The sequence below is a fragment of the Stegostoma tigrinum genome, chromosome 14 (genome assembly GCF_030684315.1).
Source record: "Stegostoma tigrinum isolate sSteTig4 chromosome 14, sSteTig4.hap1, whole genome shotgun sequence".
Taxonomy (NCBI): Eukaryota; Metazoa; Chordata; class Chondrichthyes; order Orectolobiformes; family Stegostomatidae; genus Stegostoma; species Stegostoma tigrinum.
The window spans coordinates 48,098,451-48,118,341 of NC_081367.1; the positions used below are offsets into that span (position 1 = coordinate 48,098,451).

General features: G+C 41.4%; 1 protein-coding gene across 2 annotated transcripts in view; it reads left to right on the top strand.

Annotated features, from left to right (window-relative positions):
• capn10 (calpain 10) overlaps positions 1-14,916 on the top strand; it is a 41,102-nt gene extending 26,186 nt beyond the window's left edge. For both annotated transcript variants that reach the window (XM_048542807.2, XM_048542806.2), the window contains 5 exons: positions 1,203-1,405; positions 2,867-3,119; positions 7,927-8,123; positions 9,579-9,624; positions 14,401-14,916. In XM_048542807.2, the coding sequence (XP_048398764.1) occupies positions 1,203-1,405; positions 2,867-3,119; positions 7,927-8,123; positions 9,579-9,624; positions 14,401-14,430 (729 nt within the window). In that variant the 3' untranslated portion in view covers positions 14,431-14,916. The remainder of the gene's footprint in view (positions 1-1,202; positions 1,406-2,866; positions 3,120-7,926; positions 8,124-9,578; positions 9,625-14,400) is intronic.
• The last annotated feature ends 4,975 nt before the right edge of the window (positions 14,917-19,891 follow it).

The following is a 19,891-nucleotide window of genomic DNA, read 5'->3' on the forward strand; positions in this document are numbered from 1 at the left end:
GAGAGGGGGAGGCGGACCGAAGATGGAGAGCAAAGAAGATAGGTGGAGAGGGTGTAGGTGGGGAGGTAGGGAGGGGATAGGTCAGTCCAGGGAAGACGGACAGGTCAAGGAGGTGGGATGAGGTTAGTAGGTAGCTGGGGGTGCGGCTGGGGGTGGGAGGAAGGGATGGGTGAGAGGAAGAACCGGTTAGGGAGGCAGAGACAGGTTGGACTGGTTTTGGGATGCAGTGGGTGGGGGGGAAGAGCTGGGCTGGTTGTGTGGTGCAGTGGGGGGAGGGGATGAACTGGGCTGGTTTAGGGATGCAGTGGGGGAAGGGGAGATTTTGAAACTGGTGAAGTCCACATTGATCATGCAATTGAACAGCAACTCATATTCCGCCTGGGAACCCTGCAGCCATATGGTATCAATGTGGACTTCACCAGTTTCAAAATCTCCCCTTCCCCCACTGCATCCCTAAACCAGCCCAGTTCATCCCCTCCCCCCACTGCACCACACAACCAGCCCAGCTCTTCCCCCCCACCCACTGCATCCCAAAACCAGTCCAACCTGTCTCTGCCTCCCTAACCGGTTCTTCCTCTCACCCATCCCTTCCTCCCACCCCCAGCCGCACCCCCAGCTACCTACTAACCTCATCCCACCTCCTTGACCTGTCCGTCTTCCCTGGACTGACCTATCCCCTCCCTACCTCCCCACCTACACCCTCTCCACCTATCTTCTTTGCTCTCCATCTTCGGTCCGCCTCCCCCTCTCTCCCTATTTATTCCAGTTCCCTCCCCCCATCCCCCTCTCTGATGAAGGGTCTAGGCCCGAAACGTCAGCTTTTGTGCTCCTGAGATGCTGCTTGGCCTGCTGTGTTCATCCAGCCTCACATTTTATTATATTGTTTTTATTTGTTGTCTTGTAATTGCAGTGACAAGCAACTCTGTATCTGAGACCCTAAACTTGTAATCTTGTAAACTGGAAATCTTCACGTGGAATTTAGTTTTATGAATAGAAACATAAAGCAGAAGCATCTTTCATTACTTCCTGAAACCAGAAAGAAGTATAATCCAGTCCAGTTAGGAGATGACACTAAGATTTGTAATATGATGATCCCCATGGCCTTGATTATTCCCTTTTCTTTTAAAGAAAAAGTATGGATAATTTAGTTCAGATTTTGCCTTTCAACCAACCAACCTTCCCTTTACTGTATGAAATTTTAGGTAGAGAAGAAACGATTTAATTTGCAGAAAACTGTTGCCAAAACACCAGCCATTTCAACAGAATGCCATACGTATGACAGGGAAGTGAAACTGCATTGTGATCTTACACCTGGCTACTATCTTGTCATCCCAAGTACATTCATGAAAGACGAAGATGGACATTTTTTACTACGTGCTTTCTCAACATCTAAAATATCATTGAGGTAAGAACTGTTCTATTTGTTTTCAGGTGCCCACCACCACCTGCTTGTGATGGGAGTAGTTCGCTGCTGTCTAGTGAGTCTTTATGAGAAGAGGCTCTTAAATATTTATTGCATGATGGCAATCTGGTACAAGTTACATTAGTGAGGTCGACTTTATCATTGTCTATCCGACAAGGTCCTAAGCTGTTCTGCCTTATCCACACACAAGTTTTCATGAAATCATCAGATTGGGTGGAGCATGATGCAGTCTCCAATATGAGTCCTTAAAGAATTATTAACTTCGACAACAGCTTCACTGCCAGCACCTATCAAGCTTTTTTTTGTCCATGGTTAGCATTTATGTATTCATGTATGTAATTATGTTTATCAATACCCCATTTACTAAAGTTTCTGACTTTGCATATTCAGGCAGTCTGGAGGTTTCACAATTCTTCCAAATTGTATTCTCTTGGGACTCAGAAGATTGGTTAGACGATGGTTTGAGGACTGTTGACTTTGATTTTGTTATTGGCCCTGCATGATCTGTAATATCTCCATTCAGTGGGGGACCTTTCATCTTGGATGTCATTTACTGTGGTTGCTGTTCCTGCTAAGACAGTCTATTATCTTTCCCTGGGTAGACCTTAATCTCCTGAACTTCATTCGCTATGGATGTGTTCCCTGCTGAGTTGCCCCTTGACACCCCCTGCGGTCCTTTAATCTCATGAGTTCCATACATGGAAGCAAATATTCTGTTTAAGCAATTTTATTTTAAGTATCCTGTATTTCTGGGACAGGCAGTTTCTTATTGACCATGTCCTGAATCTGTGGATGTTGGTCATTCCAGCCCAGTGTTGGTTCCACTTGAATCGTATATGGCTCGCATTTAATCTGTTTAACCAAGTCTTTATTCTTGATCTGTTAATGAATCTGTGTAGAAACAGATAAACTCTTCAAATTTTATATTAGGTTAAATGTTCATCATTAGGGGCTGCCTTACTGGTGATTCATATTTCACACATCAAAATCCATATGTTGAATTAGGGGGCAAAAGACTTCAGAGATTTAAAAATGTTTTATTGTAAATCTATCACATTTACAAGCATAAGTTTATCCCTTTCCCTTTCTGACCTTTTCCTGCCCAGAAGTCAACAACTTCTTGAGTAGAACTGAGCACTTAAACAAAAAGCTGAATGAACATCAACTGTTCTCCCTCAACCTTTGAGCTCATCTGTTTGAAACTTAAATAGACCTACATTTCTATCTCTAAGAAACCAGACGTAACAGTTCAGCTGGAGCACAGAATGGTTAAATGATTCTATGAGTGACTATTGAATTTTTTTTGCAAAATACAAAAATTAATATTGGATTTGTAATTACTCCAAAATCATTTTCCTCCTTTAATGTTTTGCACCAAGTGTAATGAAACATTCTTCATGATGGTTTCTCAAAATATTTTATTAAATATTTCTATGCCCTCAGTGTAGTGAAAGCAGCTTATCCACTTACGCAGTTGGAGGAAAATTCTGAAGGGGAATGGGAGATAATGCAGTTTACAGATTCATGGATCAATGGAAAGAATGCAGGTGGAAGCAGGAACTTCCCAACATACAGCACTAATCCACATTTGCCATTCTCAATCCTCTCTGAAACTGGTATTGGAAATGTTCGAATCACTCTGTGCCAGGAAAGTGTAAATGGACAGTTCCTTCCAATAGGATTCCATGTTTATCAGGTAATCTCATTCATTGAATGATGCTGAAAATCTCTGAATAACAGTGTTGATCCTGAATTAGAAGCACTTTTGATTAACCCGGATTGAAAATGTTGGATTTAAAGTGTACCAGATCATTCACTTGGAAGTGCTAACTGATGATTTTACTAACAACATGGGCAATTATCTTCAGTCATAAGCTAAAACCAAGTAACAGGTATGACTAGAATTTACAAAGAAAGCAAAAAAGTAAAACTAACGGCCCTGTTTCAGAGTGCACATGGTATTCAAAGCAAAACAAATAAACTGAAACTGCAAAAATAAATTAGTAAGTTTTCATGATTTACGCATGTGGACATCCAGATCATTTTACGTCTGCAATCTGCATTTTGCTCTGCAATCTATACTATTTAGCTCTATTTCTTTCTTATCCCTCCCATCAAAATGGATATATCCATACTTCCACATGTTCTTCATTTGTCTCATCTTTGCCAATTAAGCTAATGAATATATTTTTGTAACTTCCCTGAGTCCTTTTCACAACAGTATCTTTGTGTCATCAGTAAATTTGGCAACTAAACTTCTGTCTGGGTGTCCTCACGCGTAAATCACAAAAGGTTAGTCTACAGGAAAGTAATTTGGAAATGTAATAGAATGTTATTTATTATGAGGAGAATTGAATATAAAAGTAATGAGATTGTACTTCAGTTTTACAGGATATTGATGAAAGCACATCTGGATTAGTGCAGTACTGGGTACCTTATTTAAGGAAGGATGTAAATGCATTGGAGACAACCATAGAAGATTTACTAGACTAATACTTGGAATCAGCAGCTTGTCTTCTGATGAAAGATTGAACAGGCTAGGCTTGAATTGTAAGTTCAGAAGACTAAGAGTTGACCTGATTGAAACATACAAAATCCTGAAGGATGCTTTCTTTTGTGAGAGAATCAAGAACTAGGGGTCACTGTTTAAAAATCAGGGCTTGTTCTTTTAAAATAAAGATAAAGCTTTTATTTTGAGGACTGAGAATCTTTGGAACTCACTCGCTGTAAAAAAAAATCCTAGATAAGCAAGGGGTTGAAAGATTATTGGGATAGAGATTTGAGGTTACAGTCAGATCAGCTGAGACCTTATTGAATGGAGGGGCTGAATGGCCTATGTTTGTGCCTGATCCCTATGTTGATATGAATATTATCTCCTTGATCTCTTTCGCCAAAACTGCTCAGTGATTTAAGATCACTGTGGAATGTACAATGCAGTGTAAAAGTTTGTACTTCTCTAACCAAGCCCTTGAAGAAGAGTCTGTAAATCCTGGGCAAACAAAAGATGACTGTATCGGCGCCGCCTCTTGCTCCCCAGAGGAACTCGAACAGTTCATCCACTTCACCAACACCTTCCACCCTAACCTCAAGTTCACCTGGGCCATCTCCAACACATCCATCACCTTCCTGGACCTCTCAGTCTCCATCTCAGGTAACCAGCTTGTAACTGATGTCCATTTCAAGCCCACCGACTCCCACAGTTACCTAGAATACACCTCCTCCCACCCACCCCCTGCAAAAATTCCATCCCCTATTCCCAATTCCTCCACCGCATCTGCCCCCAGGATGAGGCATTCTACTCCCGCACATCCCAGATGTCCAAGTTCTTCAAGGACCTCAACTTTCCCCCCGCAGTGGTCAAGAACGCCCTTGACTGCATCTCCCGCAACACATCCCTCAGACCCCCCCGCACCACAACTGCCCCAAGAGGATCCCCCTCGTTCTCACACACCACCCCACCAACCTCCGGATATAACGCATCATCCTCCGACACTTCCGCCATCTACAATCTGACCCCACCACCCAAGACATTTATCCATCCCCACCCTTGGTTGCCTTCCGGAGAGACCACTCTCTCCGTGACTCCCTTGTTCGCTCCACACTCCCCTCCAACCTCACCACACCCGGCACCTTCCCCTGCAACCACAGGAAGTGCTACACTTGCCCCCACACCCCCATCCCAGGCCCCAAGATGACTTTCCATATTAAGCAGATGTTCACCTGCACATCTGCCAATGTGGTGTACTATATCCATTGTACCCGGTGTGGCCTCCTCTACATTGGGAAAACCAAGCAGAGGCTTGGGGACCGCTTTGCAGAACACCTCCACTTGGTTCGTAATAAACAACTGCACCTCCCAGTCGCGAACCATTTTACTCCCCTTCCCATTCTTTAGACGGCATGTGCATCATGGGCCTCCTGCAGTGCCACAATGATGCCACCCAAAGGTTGCAGGAACAGCAACTTAAATTCCGCTTGGGAACCCTGTAGCCCAATGGTATCAACGTGGACTTCACAAGCTTCAAAATCTCCCCTTCCCCCACCGCATCCCAAAACCAGCCTGGTTTGTCCCCTCCCCCCACTGCATCACACAACCAGCCCAGCCTGTCTCCAACTCCCTAACCTGTTCTTCCTCTCACCCATCCGTTCCTCCCACCTCAAGCCACACCTCCATTTCCTACCTACTAACCTCATCCCACCTCCTTGACCTGTCCATCTTCCCTGGACTGACCTATCCCCTCCCTACCTCCCCACCTATACTCTCCTCTCCACCTTTGGTCCGCCTCCCCCTCTCTCCCTATTTATTCCAGAACCCTCTCCCCATCCCCCTCTCTGATGACGAGTCTAGGCTGAAACATCAGCTTTTGTGCTCCTGAGATGCTGCTTGGCCTGCTGTGTTCATCCAGCTTCACACTTTGTTATTTTGGATTCTCCAGCATCTGCAGTTCCCATTATCTCTCTCAAACAAAAGAGCTTTTTTTTCCATTTGATGTGAGTTTCTGAAGCAATTTTGAACGATTAAGTCTATTATTATGCAACAAAAGTGTGAACCTCAAAGATATTCTCGAGTTCCAGGTTGGAGTTTGAACACACAACTTTCCAACTCAAAAGCAGAAACATAGAATCTGTACAGTGCGGATAGAGGCCATTCTGCACCAGCCTTCAGAAGATCAACCCCGCTTTTCCCATGGCTAACCTACCTAGCCTACACATTGCTGGATACTACAGGGCAATTTAGTATGGCCAATCCATCTAAGCTGCACATCTTTGGACTGTGGGAGGAAACCAGACAACCTGATGGAAACCCACGTAGGCAGAGAGAAAACATGCAAACACCACACAGACAGCCATCCAAAGCTGGAATCGAACTCTGCTCCCTGGTGCTAAGGCAACAGAGCTCACCACTGAGCCACCTGATATGCTGGCCACAGGGTTGCAGATTGTACCGGAGTATAATTCTGCTGCTGTTGATAACCCACCTCATGGATGCCTAGTGATAAATGGGAACTGCAGATGCTGGAGAATCTGAGATAACAAAGTGTGAAGCGGGATGAACACAGCAGGCCAAGCAGCATCTCAGGAGCACAAAAGCTGACATTTTGGGCCTAGACCCTTCATCAGAGAGGCTCTCTGATGAAGGGTTTAGGCCTGAAACGTCAGCTTTCGTGCTCCTGAGATGCTGCTTGGCCTGCTGTGTTCATCCCGCTTCACACTTTGTTATCATGGATGCCTAGTACTGAGTTGCTATATCTGTTCAAAGTCTGTCCCATTTAGCGCAGTGATAGAGCCACAAGGATTGTGCGGTGGTCACTCATGCCGATACTCTCATGGACAGAGGTGAGTTGAGAGTGACAGCCCTTGACAGCATGGCTACATTCAAACAGGTATGGCATCAAGGAGCCCTAGCGAAACTGGAATCAATGGCTGTCGGGGGGCAAAATCTCCACTTGTTAGAGTTGTACTGAGCAACACAGGAAGATGGGTTTGGTTGCTGGAGGTCAGTCATCTCAGTTCTAGAACATCTATGCAGGAGTTCTTCAGGATAGTATCGTAGGTCCAGCCTTCCTCAGCTGTTTCAAGTGACTTTCCCTCCAACAATACTCGAAGCTTGACATCATCCAGGACAAAGCAGTGTGCTTCATTGGCACCACTTCCACAAGCATCCACTCCCTCCACCACTGACACTCCGTAGCAGCGGTGTGTACTATCTACAAGATGCATTGCAGAAATTCAAAGACCTTAGACAGCAGCTTCCAAACCCACAATTGCTTTCATATAGAAGGACAAGGGCAGCAGAAACATGGGAACAACACCATGTGCAATTTCCTGTCTAAGCCACTCACCATCCTGGCTAACAAGGTGTAGAGGTGGATGAACACAGCAGGCCAAGTAGCATCTCAAGAGCACGAAAGCTGATGTTTTGGGCCTAGACCTTTCAAGGGTCTGAAGGGTCTAGGCCCAAAACGTCAGCTTTCCTGTTCTTAAGATGCTGCTTGGCCTGCTGTGTTCATCCAGCTCTACCCCTTGTTATCTCAGATTCTCCAGCATCTGCAGTTCCTGTATCTCTCACTCACCATTCTGACCTGGAAACATATCAGCGTTCCTTCAAAATCCTGGAACTCCCTCACTAAGGGGAGGGAGTAGTGGACCAACCATTAGCGATTGAACTGCAGTGGTACAAGAGGGAGGCATAACTCCATCTTCTTAGACATTCAGGTGTGTGCAATAAATGCTGGCCAGCCAGCAACATCCACGTCTCATGAGTAAATAAAAAAGTTCTATTTTTGTTTTGTTTGCACTTGCATGCATCGACAGCAGGCCTGGTAACCTATAATAGCAACTTGCAGCATTATCATTCACTTACGTCCAATGGAATTGTGTACCACTGATACCCATTATCGTGAAGGTAACTTGATAGCCAGGCAGGAAGTAATCTCTGCTCTTCCTGTTCTAAGAACCTGTACCTTTCTGAATTCCTGAAATTAACTGTTCATTTCACACAGGTACATGATGATAAAAATTTGAATCAAGCATCCCCCCAACATCGAGAGCCTATGGTGACTTGTGTGCCTCATCGCTACACACAAGAAATGACTCAACTTTGCACCCTCCCAACAGGAAATTATGAGATTGTTCCTTCTACATACCTGCCCAACAGTGAGGCACAATTTACAGTCACTGTCGAAACCAAAATAGACAGGTGGGGAAAAGCTACTTATTAATTTTATTGGCTATGAATTCTATGACTTTGACTTGCAATATCGTTATTCCTATCAAGCATAGAATGTGAGATGACAAAGTGTACCTAAGTACCTTAGGCACATAGAAATTGTACATTACAATACATATTTTTAAAAAAGTAAATTGTTACAAAAATACCATTAAAATTTAACAACTCTCAATAAATTTAAGATTGACAATTGCTAATTATTGACAAGACTAGTTAATTATAATCAGTGCTGTTTAATGTCAGTTGGTTAACAAGATTCAAACATTGAACCTGGGGTTCTACTAGACATCAGAGATAGTGCCATCTATTTGAGAACATTTAATATTTCATTAAGATGAGGGAAAAGAAGCTCGAGTGGTTCAGTACAGAAATGAGAAATGATCTTGGTTTGCGACATTGAGATGTAAGATCACTTTGGGTAGAGATAAGAAATGGCAAGGGAAAGAAGTCACTAGGACTTCCTCCACCCCCCCCCCCAAAAAAAACCACCATTAGTTACAGTAGTACAACAAATATTGAGGGCTTGTAAGAAAGGTACTGCAATAATAGTGCATAATTGTAATCACTATGTAGATTGGACAAATCAAATTGGCAAAGGTAGCCTTCAAGATGAATTTAGACAGCATATTTGGGATCGTTTCTCAGAAGAAAGCTGGAATGAACCAGGGAGCAGGCTACTTTAGGTACTGTGATAATGAAACAGAATTTAATAATGATGTCACAGTTCAGAATCTTCTAGGCAGGAGAATTCATAACATGATAGAATGTCACATCAGTTTGAGTGGAGAACGTGGGTCTGAAAGTAGTTTTTTAAACTTGAAGGGAATTACAAAGGTATAATGGCAGAGTTTGCTGCAGGGGACTGGAAAAGTTTATTACAAGATAATCTAACCTCTTGCAGAAGACATTAAGGCAATAATTCCTAACACTCAACAAATATATATTTCATTGACTAAGAAAGACTGAGGAGGATTCACCCAGGTTTGTTGGATGGGTTAATTTAAAATCAGTACAAATGTTATTGAATCTATTTGAATTATAATCAGTATAATAGAGAACATTAAAGAATAAATTATTCCACATTAGGGCGGCATGGTGGCTCAGTGGTTAGCACCGCAGCCTCACAGCGCCAGGGACCCAGGTTGAATTCTAGCCTTGGGTGACTGCGTGGAGTTTGCCCATTCTCGCCATGTCTGCTTGGGTTTCGTCCAGGTGCTCTGGTTTCCTCCCACAATCCAAAGATGTGCAGACTAGGTGGATTGGCCATGCTAAATTGCCTGTAGTGTTCAGGGGTATGTGGGTTATAGGGGAATGGGGATGGGTTTGGGTGGGATGCTTCAAGGGGCAGGGTGGACTTGTTGGGCTGAAAGGCCTGTTTCCACACTGTAGGTAATCTAATTAAATAATGTTTATTGTTTTATTTAGGAAGCCGTTCCAGTCTCAGGAGAACTTAGGACAAACAATCAATGAGGTAATGATAAACCTTTTATTTCGCCCATACAGGAGAAGGCGTAAAAGTGTAAAGGCTGCCTTAATTACATTATAGTCTTGACTAGGCCAATATTTGGCATAACTTTTCTATGGCAGTTTTGCTACAGATTGATAAATTTCCTCTTTGGCAATCTAGGGAGTAAAAGTGTGCTTCAACAAAGTACTCATTGAGGCTTAGTGATAGTACAGGAAAATTATTAGAACACAGATCAGTGATAATGGGAACTTCAGATGCTGGAGACTCCAAGACAACAAAATGTGAGGCTGGATGAACACAGCAGGCCAAGCAGCATCTCAGGAGCACAAAAGCTGACATTTCGGGCCTAGACCCTTCATCAGAGAGGGGGATGGGGTGAGGGTTCTGGAATAAATAGTCCTTTATTCCAGAACCCTCACCCCATCCCCCTCTCTGATGAAGGGTCTAGGCCCGAAACGTCAGCTTTTGTGCTCCTGAGATGCTGCTTGGCCTGTTGTGTTCATCCAGCCTCACATTTTGTTGTCTAGAACACAGATCAGTGGTTGTTTATTTAAACTTGGTAACAAAAAGCATGTACTTCGGGTCCAAAGTGTTCCTGTGCAATGAAGTCACATGTTGATTAACAAATGTTCATTAGCAGGAAACCATGTTAGCGTTAAAGGCTACAGGGAAATAACTGAAGCCAGCTTCTATAGTTGCTGCAAATATTGCAGATCCCCCATTAAAGGCTAGGTTTGTGCACTTTATTTACAGTTCCAGAGTCAGGTCTTAGTACTTTGATAAAATGTTGATTCTAATTCTGTTAGGTTTTAAATTATTAACTGTATTTTTCCTCCCCAGCGTGACTTACCTCAAAGTAAATCCACAAATGTTTTTCAAAATTTACTTTTTAATCTGAAAGTAAAGGCAGAATTCACTTTAATCATGTAAAATTCAAGATGGTTAGAAAAACAAAATCTCCACACCTATCTTTTGAAACGGATAGTTGGAATGAAAACCAAGTGCTAGCTTTGATTTTGGTGCCATTTTTCCCAAGTTCCATGTATTTGCCTATACTGCTAATAACACACTTCCACCAGAAGGGCTCACTGTAGTTCAAAATCTTCACAGCACTGTTTGTATTTTGTTCAGATGGAATATGTTGCATTTGTAATCTGGGCTACTTGCTTTAGTTGCATTTTTCTCATGAGATTAGGCTTGAAGTTACGATCTGAGTTGCATTCACGCTGATGGTTTAAAATTGTTCTGAACTAGTTGCTGTTTCACAACCAATGTACAGTAACTTGCATTTATATTGCACCTATGTAAGAGTAAAACATCCCAGACATTTCACAGAAGCAATTATCAATCAGAATTTGACACCAAGTCTCATGAGATATTGGCGCTGGTGAACCACGGTTTGATTAAGAGAATGATTTTGAGAAGTTTGATCCATGACAATAGAAAAGTCAGTAGGTCACTGGACGTGGATAGGGGCAATTTTGGATAACCTAGAATTAAGAGGATAAAAGGTGTGAGGCTTTTGAGCAGTTGAATCAGGAAACACAGATTAAGTTTTCAGTAGCAGATGACCTGAAAGTGGTAGTATTGGGTGATATAGAAGTGAATTAAGATACTGATAATGAGCGCATAGGCTTAGCATCTTACAAGATACCAGATAGTCTGATGTAGCCACAGATGGTTGCTGGGGAGAGGAATGGAATCGGTAGTTACAGAACAGAATTAGTGGTGGGAATCGAAGATAATGAATTTGGTCTCCCCAGCATTTAACTGGAGGAATTTTTTTTATTCGTTCACGGGACGAGGGCGTCACTGACCTAGCAGCATTCATTGCCCATTCCTAATTGCCCAGAGGGCACTTAAGAGTCAACCACATTGCTGTAGATCTGAAGTCACATGTAGGCCAGGCGAGAATGGCAGTTTTCTTCCCTAAAGGCCATTAGTGAAGCAAATGGGTTTTTTCCAACAATCAACAATGGATTCAGTCATCATTAGATTCTTTATTCCAGATATTTAGTGAATTCAAATTCCACCATCTGCCATGGTGGGATTCGAATCCAGATCTCCAGAACATTATCTGGGTCTCTGGATGAGCAGTCCAGCGATAATACAACCAGGCCATTGCCTCCCCCATGTTTCACTTGATGTAAAAAATCAGAGGCAGTGAAGGGGTTCAGGCATTAATTTGAACTCTGATATGTTTTTGATTTGTGATAAACAGGAGGGTACCAAGAATAGATTCTTGGAGTATTCCATTGGTGGTGGTGTAGAGGCTGTTTCATGTGATTCATTGGCTATGTCAATAGATGGAAATAGAACCAAGGGAGTGTAGTTCCACTCTTCTGGTTAGTGGAAGGATGGTATTGGGGTAGGATGGTGTGGTCAACAATGCCAAAAATTTCAGATGTTGAGATGGATAAAGAGCAATAATTTACCAATCTCCTGAATTGGAAGAACGTGTCAAAACGTTCAAGGACCAGAGAGAAAAGGCCTGAGATGGTACAGGAATGAAAGAGATTCGGGGTTTGTTTTGTTTTTGAAGAATGAATTGAGGATGAAGAAGCAGACAGTACCTGAGGAGAGGGAACAGTTAACAAAATATTAAACTTGCAGCATAACTATAGAGTGAGCTTCTCTGGAAGTGCTGTTCTTCTTGGACAGTTGATTGAGATTAAGAAACTTCTGTGTCCACTGTTTCAGTGGGTTCTGGGATGGCAGATAAGTCGAATGCGTAACTTGTGATTCGTCCAGACATTGTGCTTGAAGGGTTGTGCATTGTTTGTATATCTTCACAAATGCATAAGAGGCCCAGCCCCCATGAGGTTGGCTGCACAGGGCCCCTGACTTGTGACCCATTCAGCAAGGACCACTCTCACTGTGGCAGTTATGAGCCTGCCATGTGACAGATGGGTTTGTCACAAAACATTTAACTGTTTTAAATGCAGTACCGGATTCCAATACATTTGTGCGCTCACATGGGTTTGAGATTGGAGTAGAAAAGTTATAAATTAATTACTCCAAAATCAAAAATATACTATCTGCTCATCCTTCACAATAATTTCTGTCACAATGAAGAATTCTCACTAACCAGAGCACTGATTTATATAAAAAATTCATTAATAGGATACGTGTAGCACCAGCTAAGCCAGAATTTGTTGTCCATTCCCAATTGCTCTTCACTGTTTAATTATTTCACAGTGTGAAATTTTTTTAAAAAATCAGGGAATAAACATGTAATTAAGTCTGATGTTGAAATATCACAAGGAAGCTTTAAAAAAAATTACTAATGTTCTCAGAGTTTGTCCAATTGTAATTATGACTTGGTACACCATTAGAAACTCAGATACACCCCAGTGAACAACATGTAACATTTTTAATGGCTTTAACATAATAGTGTGTTGGCAGTTTAAATTCATATTAAATTATTTATTTAACGCTGATTGCATTTGTAAAGATTGCAGTGGTGAACAGCTTCAATCACAGAAGGTTGGTTTGCACGTACAAAAAGTAATTAGGAAGGCAAATGGAATTTTGTCTACCATTGCCAAAGGGATTGAGTTTGAAAGCAGAGAGGTTATGTTGCAGCTGTACAAGGTGCTGGTGAGACCACACCTGGAGTACTGTGTGCAGTTTTGGTCTCCTTACTTGAGAAAGGATGTACTGGTGCTGAGCAGGTTCACTAGGTTGATTCCGGAGTTGAGGAGGTTGGCTTATGAGGAGAGACTGAGTAGATTGAGATTATATTCATTAGAATTCAGAAGATTGAGGGGGAATCTTACAGAAACATATAAAATTATGAAGGGAATAGATAAGATAGAAGTAGAGAGCAAGTTCCCACTGGCAGGTGAAGCTAGGATAAGAGGGCATAGCCTCAAGATCAGAAGGGGCAGATTTAGGACTGAATTGAGAAGGAACTTCTTCACTCAGAGGGTTGTTAATCTGTGGAATTCCTTGCCCAGTGAAGTAATTGATGCTACTTCAGTAAACGTTTTTAAAGCTAAGGTAGATTTTTTTTGAACAATAAAGGAATTAAGGGATACAGTGAGAATGCGGGTAAGTGGCTCCGAGTCCATGAAAAGATCAGCCGTGATCTTCTTGAATGGCAGAGTGGGCTCGAAGGGCCAAATGGCCTACTCCTGCTCCTAGTTCTTATGTTCTGTGATGGTGTGGGCTATTACTGACTGCAGCTTCCAAATTTATATGTTTAACTGTACATGTGTGAATGTCAGAAGTTGCTGTCAGTGTTACACAGATTACTTCCTGACGAAAACTTGCAATAAATCTAACTGGCATGAGAGATGATCAAAGTAAAGCTGTTAATCTGTCAAAACCACAACTCATTTTGGGTGGCAGAGGTGTAGGTAGGGCAGAAATATATTGTACTTAAGAACTGAGTTCAACAGGAATATTTATTTCCCCAAGTAAAATGTTTGGTATTATGGGAAGGAATTAAGCCTTGAGGAAAGTGAGGAACTTAGTGCACTTTTCTAAAGATATTTGTTTTTATTAGCATTATTACTATTCATTTTATTTTTGCACATTTCTTTATCACTTAGATACTAACATAAATTTAGGTTTGAAATGAAGTGGCACTGTATTTTATAGTTGGATTACTTTTACTTTTGCAGATGTTGAAAGATTAAAATTCATCATTTGTTACTGCTGCATACCTGTTCAGTATCTGAAGTTAATATTTTCTAATACTATAACAACTTGTGATATTACTGAAGATTATTACAAATTACAAGTAGCAATAACTTTCTCTGTCATTTCATTAAGGTCTCTTATACCTCAGTAATGCAAAGGTAAGAAACCAACACCAAATTCTTCAAACGTCTGCCTGAAAACAGCAAGAAAGTATAACCAGAAGAGAGTCAAGCTGTAGGCATTCACTCTACCATTTGCACTTCACAAAGCCTGACCCTCGTGGCACTAATAAAATGTGACAGGGCTCGTCATTGTAAATAAGCAATTCTGCTTTAAGCAGACTGGCGATGTGCTTGATGTACAGGAGCAAGAACAAAAGCTGCCTTAGAACTGGACGCTACTTCAAAGAATCAGCATTGCTGCACACAGTAATGGACAAAGAGCCGATCGATCTCCTGCTGCTTTGATGTTATTGAAGGCAAACGAGAGTGACATTTAAATTCAGTTTGTACTTTCAGCACACACCATATTACACAGTTCACTGAATTGTAAAGGTCTGATTCTGTCCTGCTTATTTTGTGACCTCCTGTGGGCTGCATTTTTCCATAATTTTAAAATAAAACTGGAACTTGGGTTACTATTCACTGATATCTTTGCTTTTCTCCTAATTTATTTGACGTAAGACTAACAATGTAGAACATTAACCAAAAGAATGCAGAACCTTTCAATGCAAAATCTGCTGTATATTAGTTTTTTTTCTCCATGACAAAATCCTGACTTGTATTTGGTGACAGTAGCATAGACTAGTAATCCAGAGTCCAGTTTAATGTTCTTGTGACATGGGTTCAAATCGCTCCATAGTAGATAGTGAAATTTGATTTCATGTAAAACAAAATGGTTGTTAAAAATACATCTGATTCACCAATGTCCTTTCGGAAAGAAAGTCTACATTCCTTACCAAGTCTGGCGTACATGACTCCAGCTCAACAACAATGCGGTTGACTCTTTACTGCTGTCTGATTAATTGGGGATGGATAATAAATGCTGACCTAGCTAGTAACACCGAGATCTCCTAAATGAATACAAATATTCACTCATTGTGATGCTTTTATTTCAGCACTGACCATATAGTAAGAATATTTGGGTTCCATAGACTTCCTGCACAATATTGTTGAGATAATACGTCAGATTTAGTACTTGCAAACATTACCTGAACTACTGTTGTAATGGACTTATAAGCCTATGTTATTGCAAATTATATGATACTAAGCATTTTTCACTGGTATTGGTGCACAGTTTTCCTACTCTGACCAGATTGATTTCTGGGATGGCAGGATTGACATTTGAGAAAAGACTGGAGCGACTGGGCTAGTACTTGCTGGAATTTAGAAAAGTAAGAGGGGATCTTGTAGAAACATATAAAATCCTGATGGGGACTGTACAAGCTAGATGTGGGAAGAATGGACCTCACATTGGGCAAGTCCAGAACTAGGGTCACAGTCTAAGAATAAAGCAGTAAGCCCTTCTGCACTTGAGGTGAGGAAAAATTTCTTCACTCAAAAGAGTTGTGAGCCTGTGGAATTCTCTCCTCTGGGGCCAGTTCATTAGATATATTCAAGAGGGAGCTGGATGTGGCCTTTGCAGCTAAAGGTTCGAGGAGAATGGAGAGAGAGTGGGATACTGGAATTGCATGATCAGCCATGATCATATTTTGTGGTGGTGAAGGCTCAAAGGGCCAAATGGCCTACTCCTGCACCTATTTTCTATGTTTCTAAACAGTTCTGGCATTTTTAGATGCCTTCCTTGAGCTAGTGCTATGGTGTACTTTAAATCATCACAACGTAAAGCTATTCAATAGTATGGTGAACCTGTCAGAGCAAGATTTCTGTTTCAATTAGAAACTGTCTATTAATAATAAGTGAACTTCTGAATGCTAGTCTGAACAGGTTACACTTCCTAACTATTAACCATTGGCTTAAATTTTGACATTCTGCGTTTTTCAGCTTGAACGTTTTCTTCTATTAAATTGAATGTCAGGAAAATTGTGGGCCAGAGAGCACAGAAGTGAAAATGCCCGGTTGTGCATTCTTCCCTGAATCATTAACATTTCTAATATCTTGTATAACCAATAACATAACTTAGTGTTCCCCAGACATAGTACAGGTTGGGTATCTTTTATCTGAAAGCCTTGGGACCAACTGTTTTTCAGACAAGGGATATTTTTGTTTTTGAATACAGGTACAAATAGATTTGCACAGTTCTAATCATTTGTTCTTAATCGTCAAATAGGGTTAAAATAAAACCTGCTCAAATGTCTGGGATCTGTTCTGCTGACTATGTCAGGAAACCTTTGTCACCTTAATTAATCGGTTTTACCTCCTGTGATGGCTGAACCCAACTATTATCAATCACCTTGTGTGCATAGATGTGCATACGCAATTATTCACAGGGGAGAAGCAGCAGGCACAAAAGAATCACCTAAAGACTGCCATTTATCAGGATAGAGTGAAGCCCACTATAGGTTTGCTCAGAATGGACGGGGGGAGGGGGGTGAGAAGAAGAGAACACTTTGCTTAACCCAAACAGACCCAAATGGACCTAACAGTGAAGCTTTTCTCCCCAAAGCACCCCAACTCACCATGTCTACAGTCCCTTCTAATCCTCTTCGAAAAAGACCCTGTTTTAGAGCTTTTTCATTTTCAGATAAGAGGTAAAATACTAATCTATTTTAGACCTTTAAAAACAAATGAGTTTGTATTCTGTTATTCTAATTTATGCTATATCCTCACTGCCTGATGTGAGGGTTTAGCCTTTCTCCATTTTCTTAATACAATGAACACCTTTCTTCAATCACTCAAAATTGAATGCCTCTCATATGTAATTTTACAGATCATATTTATATTAAACAGACTTCGAGAATAAGGAATTCTTGTGAATAATAAACCTACTGTACAGGATTTTAACTAGCAAAGCTAAAATGTAATGACAATGAATTCAGCCAAGTCTTTGTTCATAAGCAATTATAATTTTGTATATTGTATTGTACACGGTCTACTTCTCTTGTACTTTTAATGTCATCATTAAGCTTGCCAAATATTGTCCCATTGCTGACCTCTTTATTCACTTACACATTCAAAGTAAAATCCACACTCCAGCTTTTCCTCTGTAATCTCACCCAATTCTAATTTGCAATTTTCTCCCATTGTATATTTACTTTTCTTGTATCTACCATTCCTTTTACGCCACCCATGATACAGCATTCTGTCAAATAGATTCATGTCTCCTTTCCCAGCTCAGCATTTTGGCACAACTCTTGGAGTAAATGTATCATACAAGTGAAAGTGTTCTCATGGGAAGAAATTGAGAATGTTACACTTATTCTCAACAACTTCATACAGCACATTAAACCTAATTATGTCCCATGATGCCTCAAAAGAGCATCATAGAACCAACAAAGCAGCTATTAGATCAGGTGACCAGAGACTTGGTCAAAGTAGGTTGGAAAAAGAAGTGTTTTACAGAAATAAGGGCCTAGGAATTGATGACAAAACCACCAATAATAAAACAATTAAAAATGCTAGAGGGAAATTCAAAGGGCCAGAATTAGAGGAATGAAGATATTTTTGAAGTAACAGTGTCGAGCTGGAGGAACACAGAAGGCCAGGCAGCATCAGAGGAACAGGAAAGTTGATGTTTCTGGTTGGAACCCTTCTTCAGAAATGGGGAGGAAGAAGGGAGTTCAGAGGTAAATAGGAGGTGTGAGGCTGGAGAAAGTAGCTGGGATGTTGATAGATGAGTGCAGATAGGGAGTGGTGGGGATTGGTCAGTGAGGTGGGAGCAGTGGATGGCGGGGGGGGGGGGGGGGGAAGAGAGAGAGAGAAAATGTTGATTTTACCAGTTTCAAAATCTCCACCCTCCCCCTCATCCGCCTCCTTGAGCTGACACAACCTGTCCATCTTTTCTCCCACATAACTGACCAATCCCCATCACATGTACCTTCCCCAGCCCCACCCCTCCTCTATTTATTTCTGAGCTTCCTTCTCTCTCCATTTCTGAAGTGATCTGGCCTGAAACACCAACTTTGTTTCTTTTCTGCCTGGTCTGCTGTGTTCCTCCAACTTCACACTGTGTTATCTCTGCTCTAGCATCCGTAGTTCTTACTATGTCAAAGATATTTTGAGGCTTGCTGGGCTGTAAAAGATGATAAAGAAAGGGAGCTGTGAACCCACGTAGGGATTAGAAACAAGATGTTACTTGTTCAGATGTCAGTGTATGCCCGCCAGGATGAATGATAAGTGAATAGGACTGGGAGTTAAGACATTTATTACCGAATTTTGGATGAGTTTGAGTTTATGGAAGTTAGAAAGGTGAGCAACTAGCCAGACGTGCTTGGGAACATTTAATTCCAGAGGTAATAAAAGTATGAGGGGGTTTCAGCTGAGATATGTAAATGGTAACCTCCTGTTCTAATCTTCCATAAGAGGAAATATTATCTTCCCATCTACCCTGTCAAGACACTTCAGGATGTTTTGTTGTTTCAATGAAGTAGCCTGTTCTAAACATATCTGGTTAACTAAATGTCCTCCAGGGAAGGAAATCTGCCACCCTCACCTGGTCTGGACCACATCTGCCTCCAGAGCCACACCAATATAGTTCATACTCATAGAACATTAAAGTACAGCAACATGCCCTTCAGCCCACCGTTTCTATGCTGCCATGATACCATTCTAAACTAATGCCTGCACATGGTCCGTACCCTTCTAATCCCTGCCTGAATGTATCTTTCTAAATGCCACTTAAGTGTTACTATCTTATCTGTTTCCCCTGGCAGCATGTTCCAGGCATCACCATCCTGTGTAAAACAAAAAGACTTGCCTCATATCTCCTTTAAACATAGCCCCCTCTCAACTTAAATCTATGTCCCCTAGTATTTGACATTTCCAACCCATGAAAAGCACTGACTATCCAGCTTATCTGTGCCTGTCATAACTTTTATATACTTCTTTTGGGTCATCTGATACTGTAGCAAAAACAATCCAAGTTTGACCAACCTCTCTTTACAGCTAATACGCTCTGACCCAGGCGACATTCTTGTAAGCTTTTTTTTGCACCCTCTCCAAAGCCTCTATATCCTTCCTATAATGGGGTGAACATGACTGCACACAATACTCAAAATGTAGCCTAACTTGAAATTTTAAACAGTTCAACATGACTTGCCAACTTTTATATTCATTGAAAATTGAAAGAACTGTGGATGCTGTAAATCTGAGGCAGAAATAGAAATTGCTGGAAAAGCTCAGCAAATTTAGCAGCATCTGTGGAGAGAATCCAAGTTAATATTCAGCGCTTCTTGTCCTCCTGCCTCCTATTTTCCTATATTAATTCACATCTGCCATGATTTGGCCCACTCACAACCTATCTATATCTCTGCAGGTACAGTCATCCTCACCACTTGTCTCCCCATCTATTTTTGTGCAAACTTGATTATAGTACATTCACTTCCCTCATCCAAGACATTGGAGGTCATGGCATATTTGATAACAGATGACTCTCCATTTGCAAAGATTAATAGAAAGCTCCCCCCAGCCATTAATGTCAATACTGCTATGCTTGAAGCAAAGTT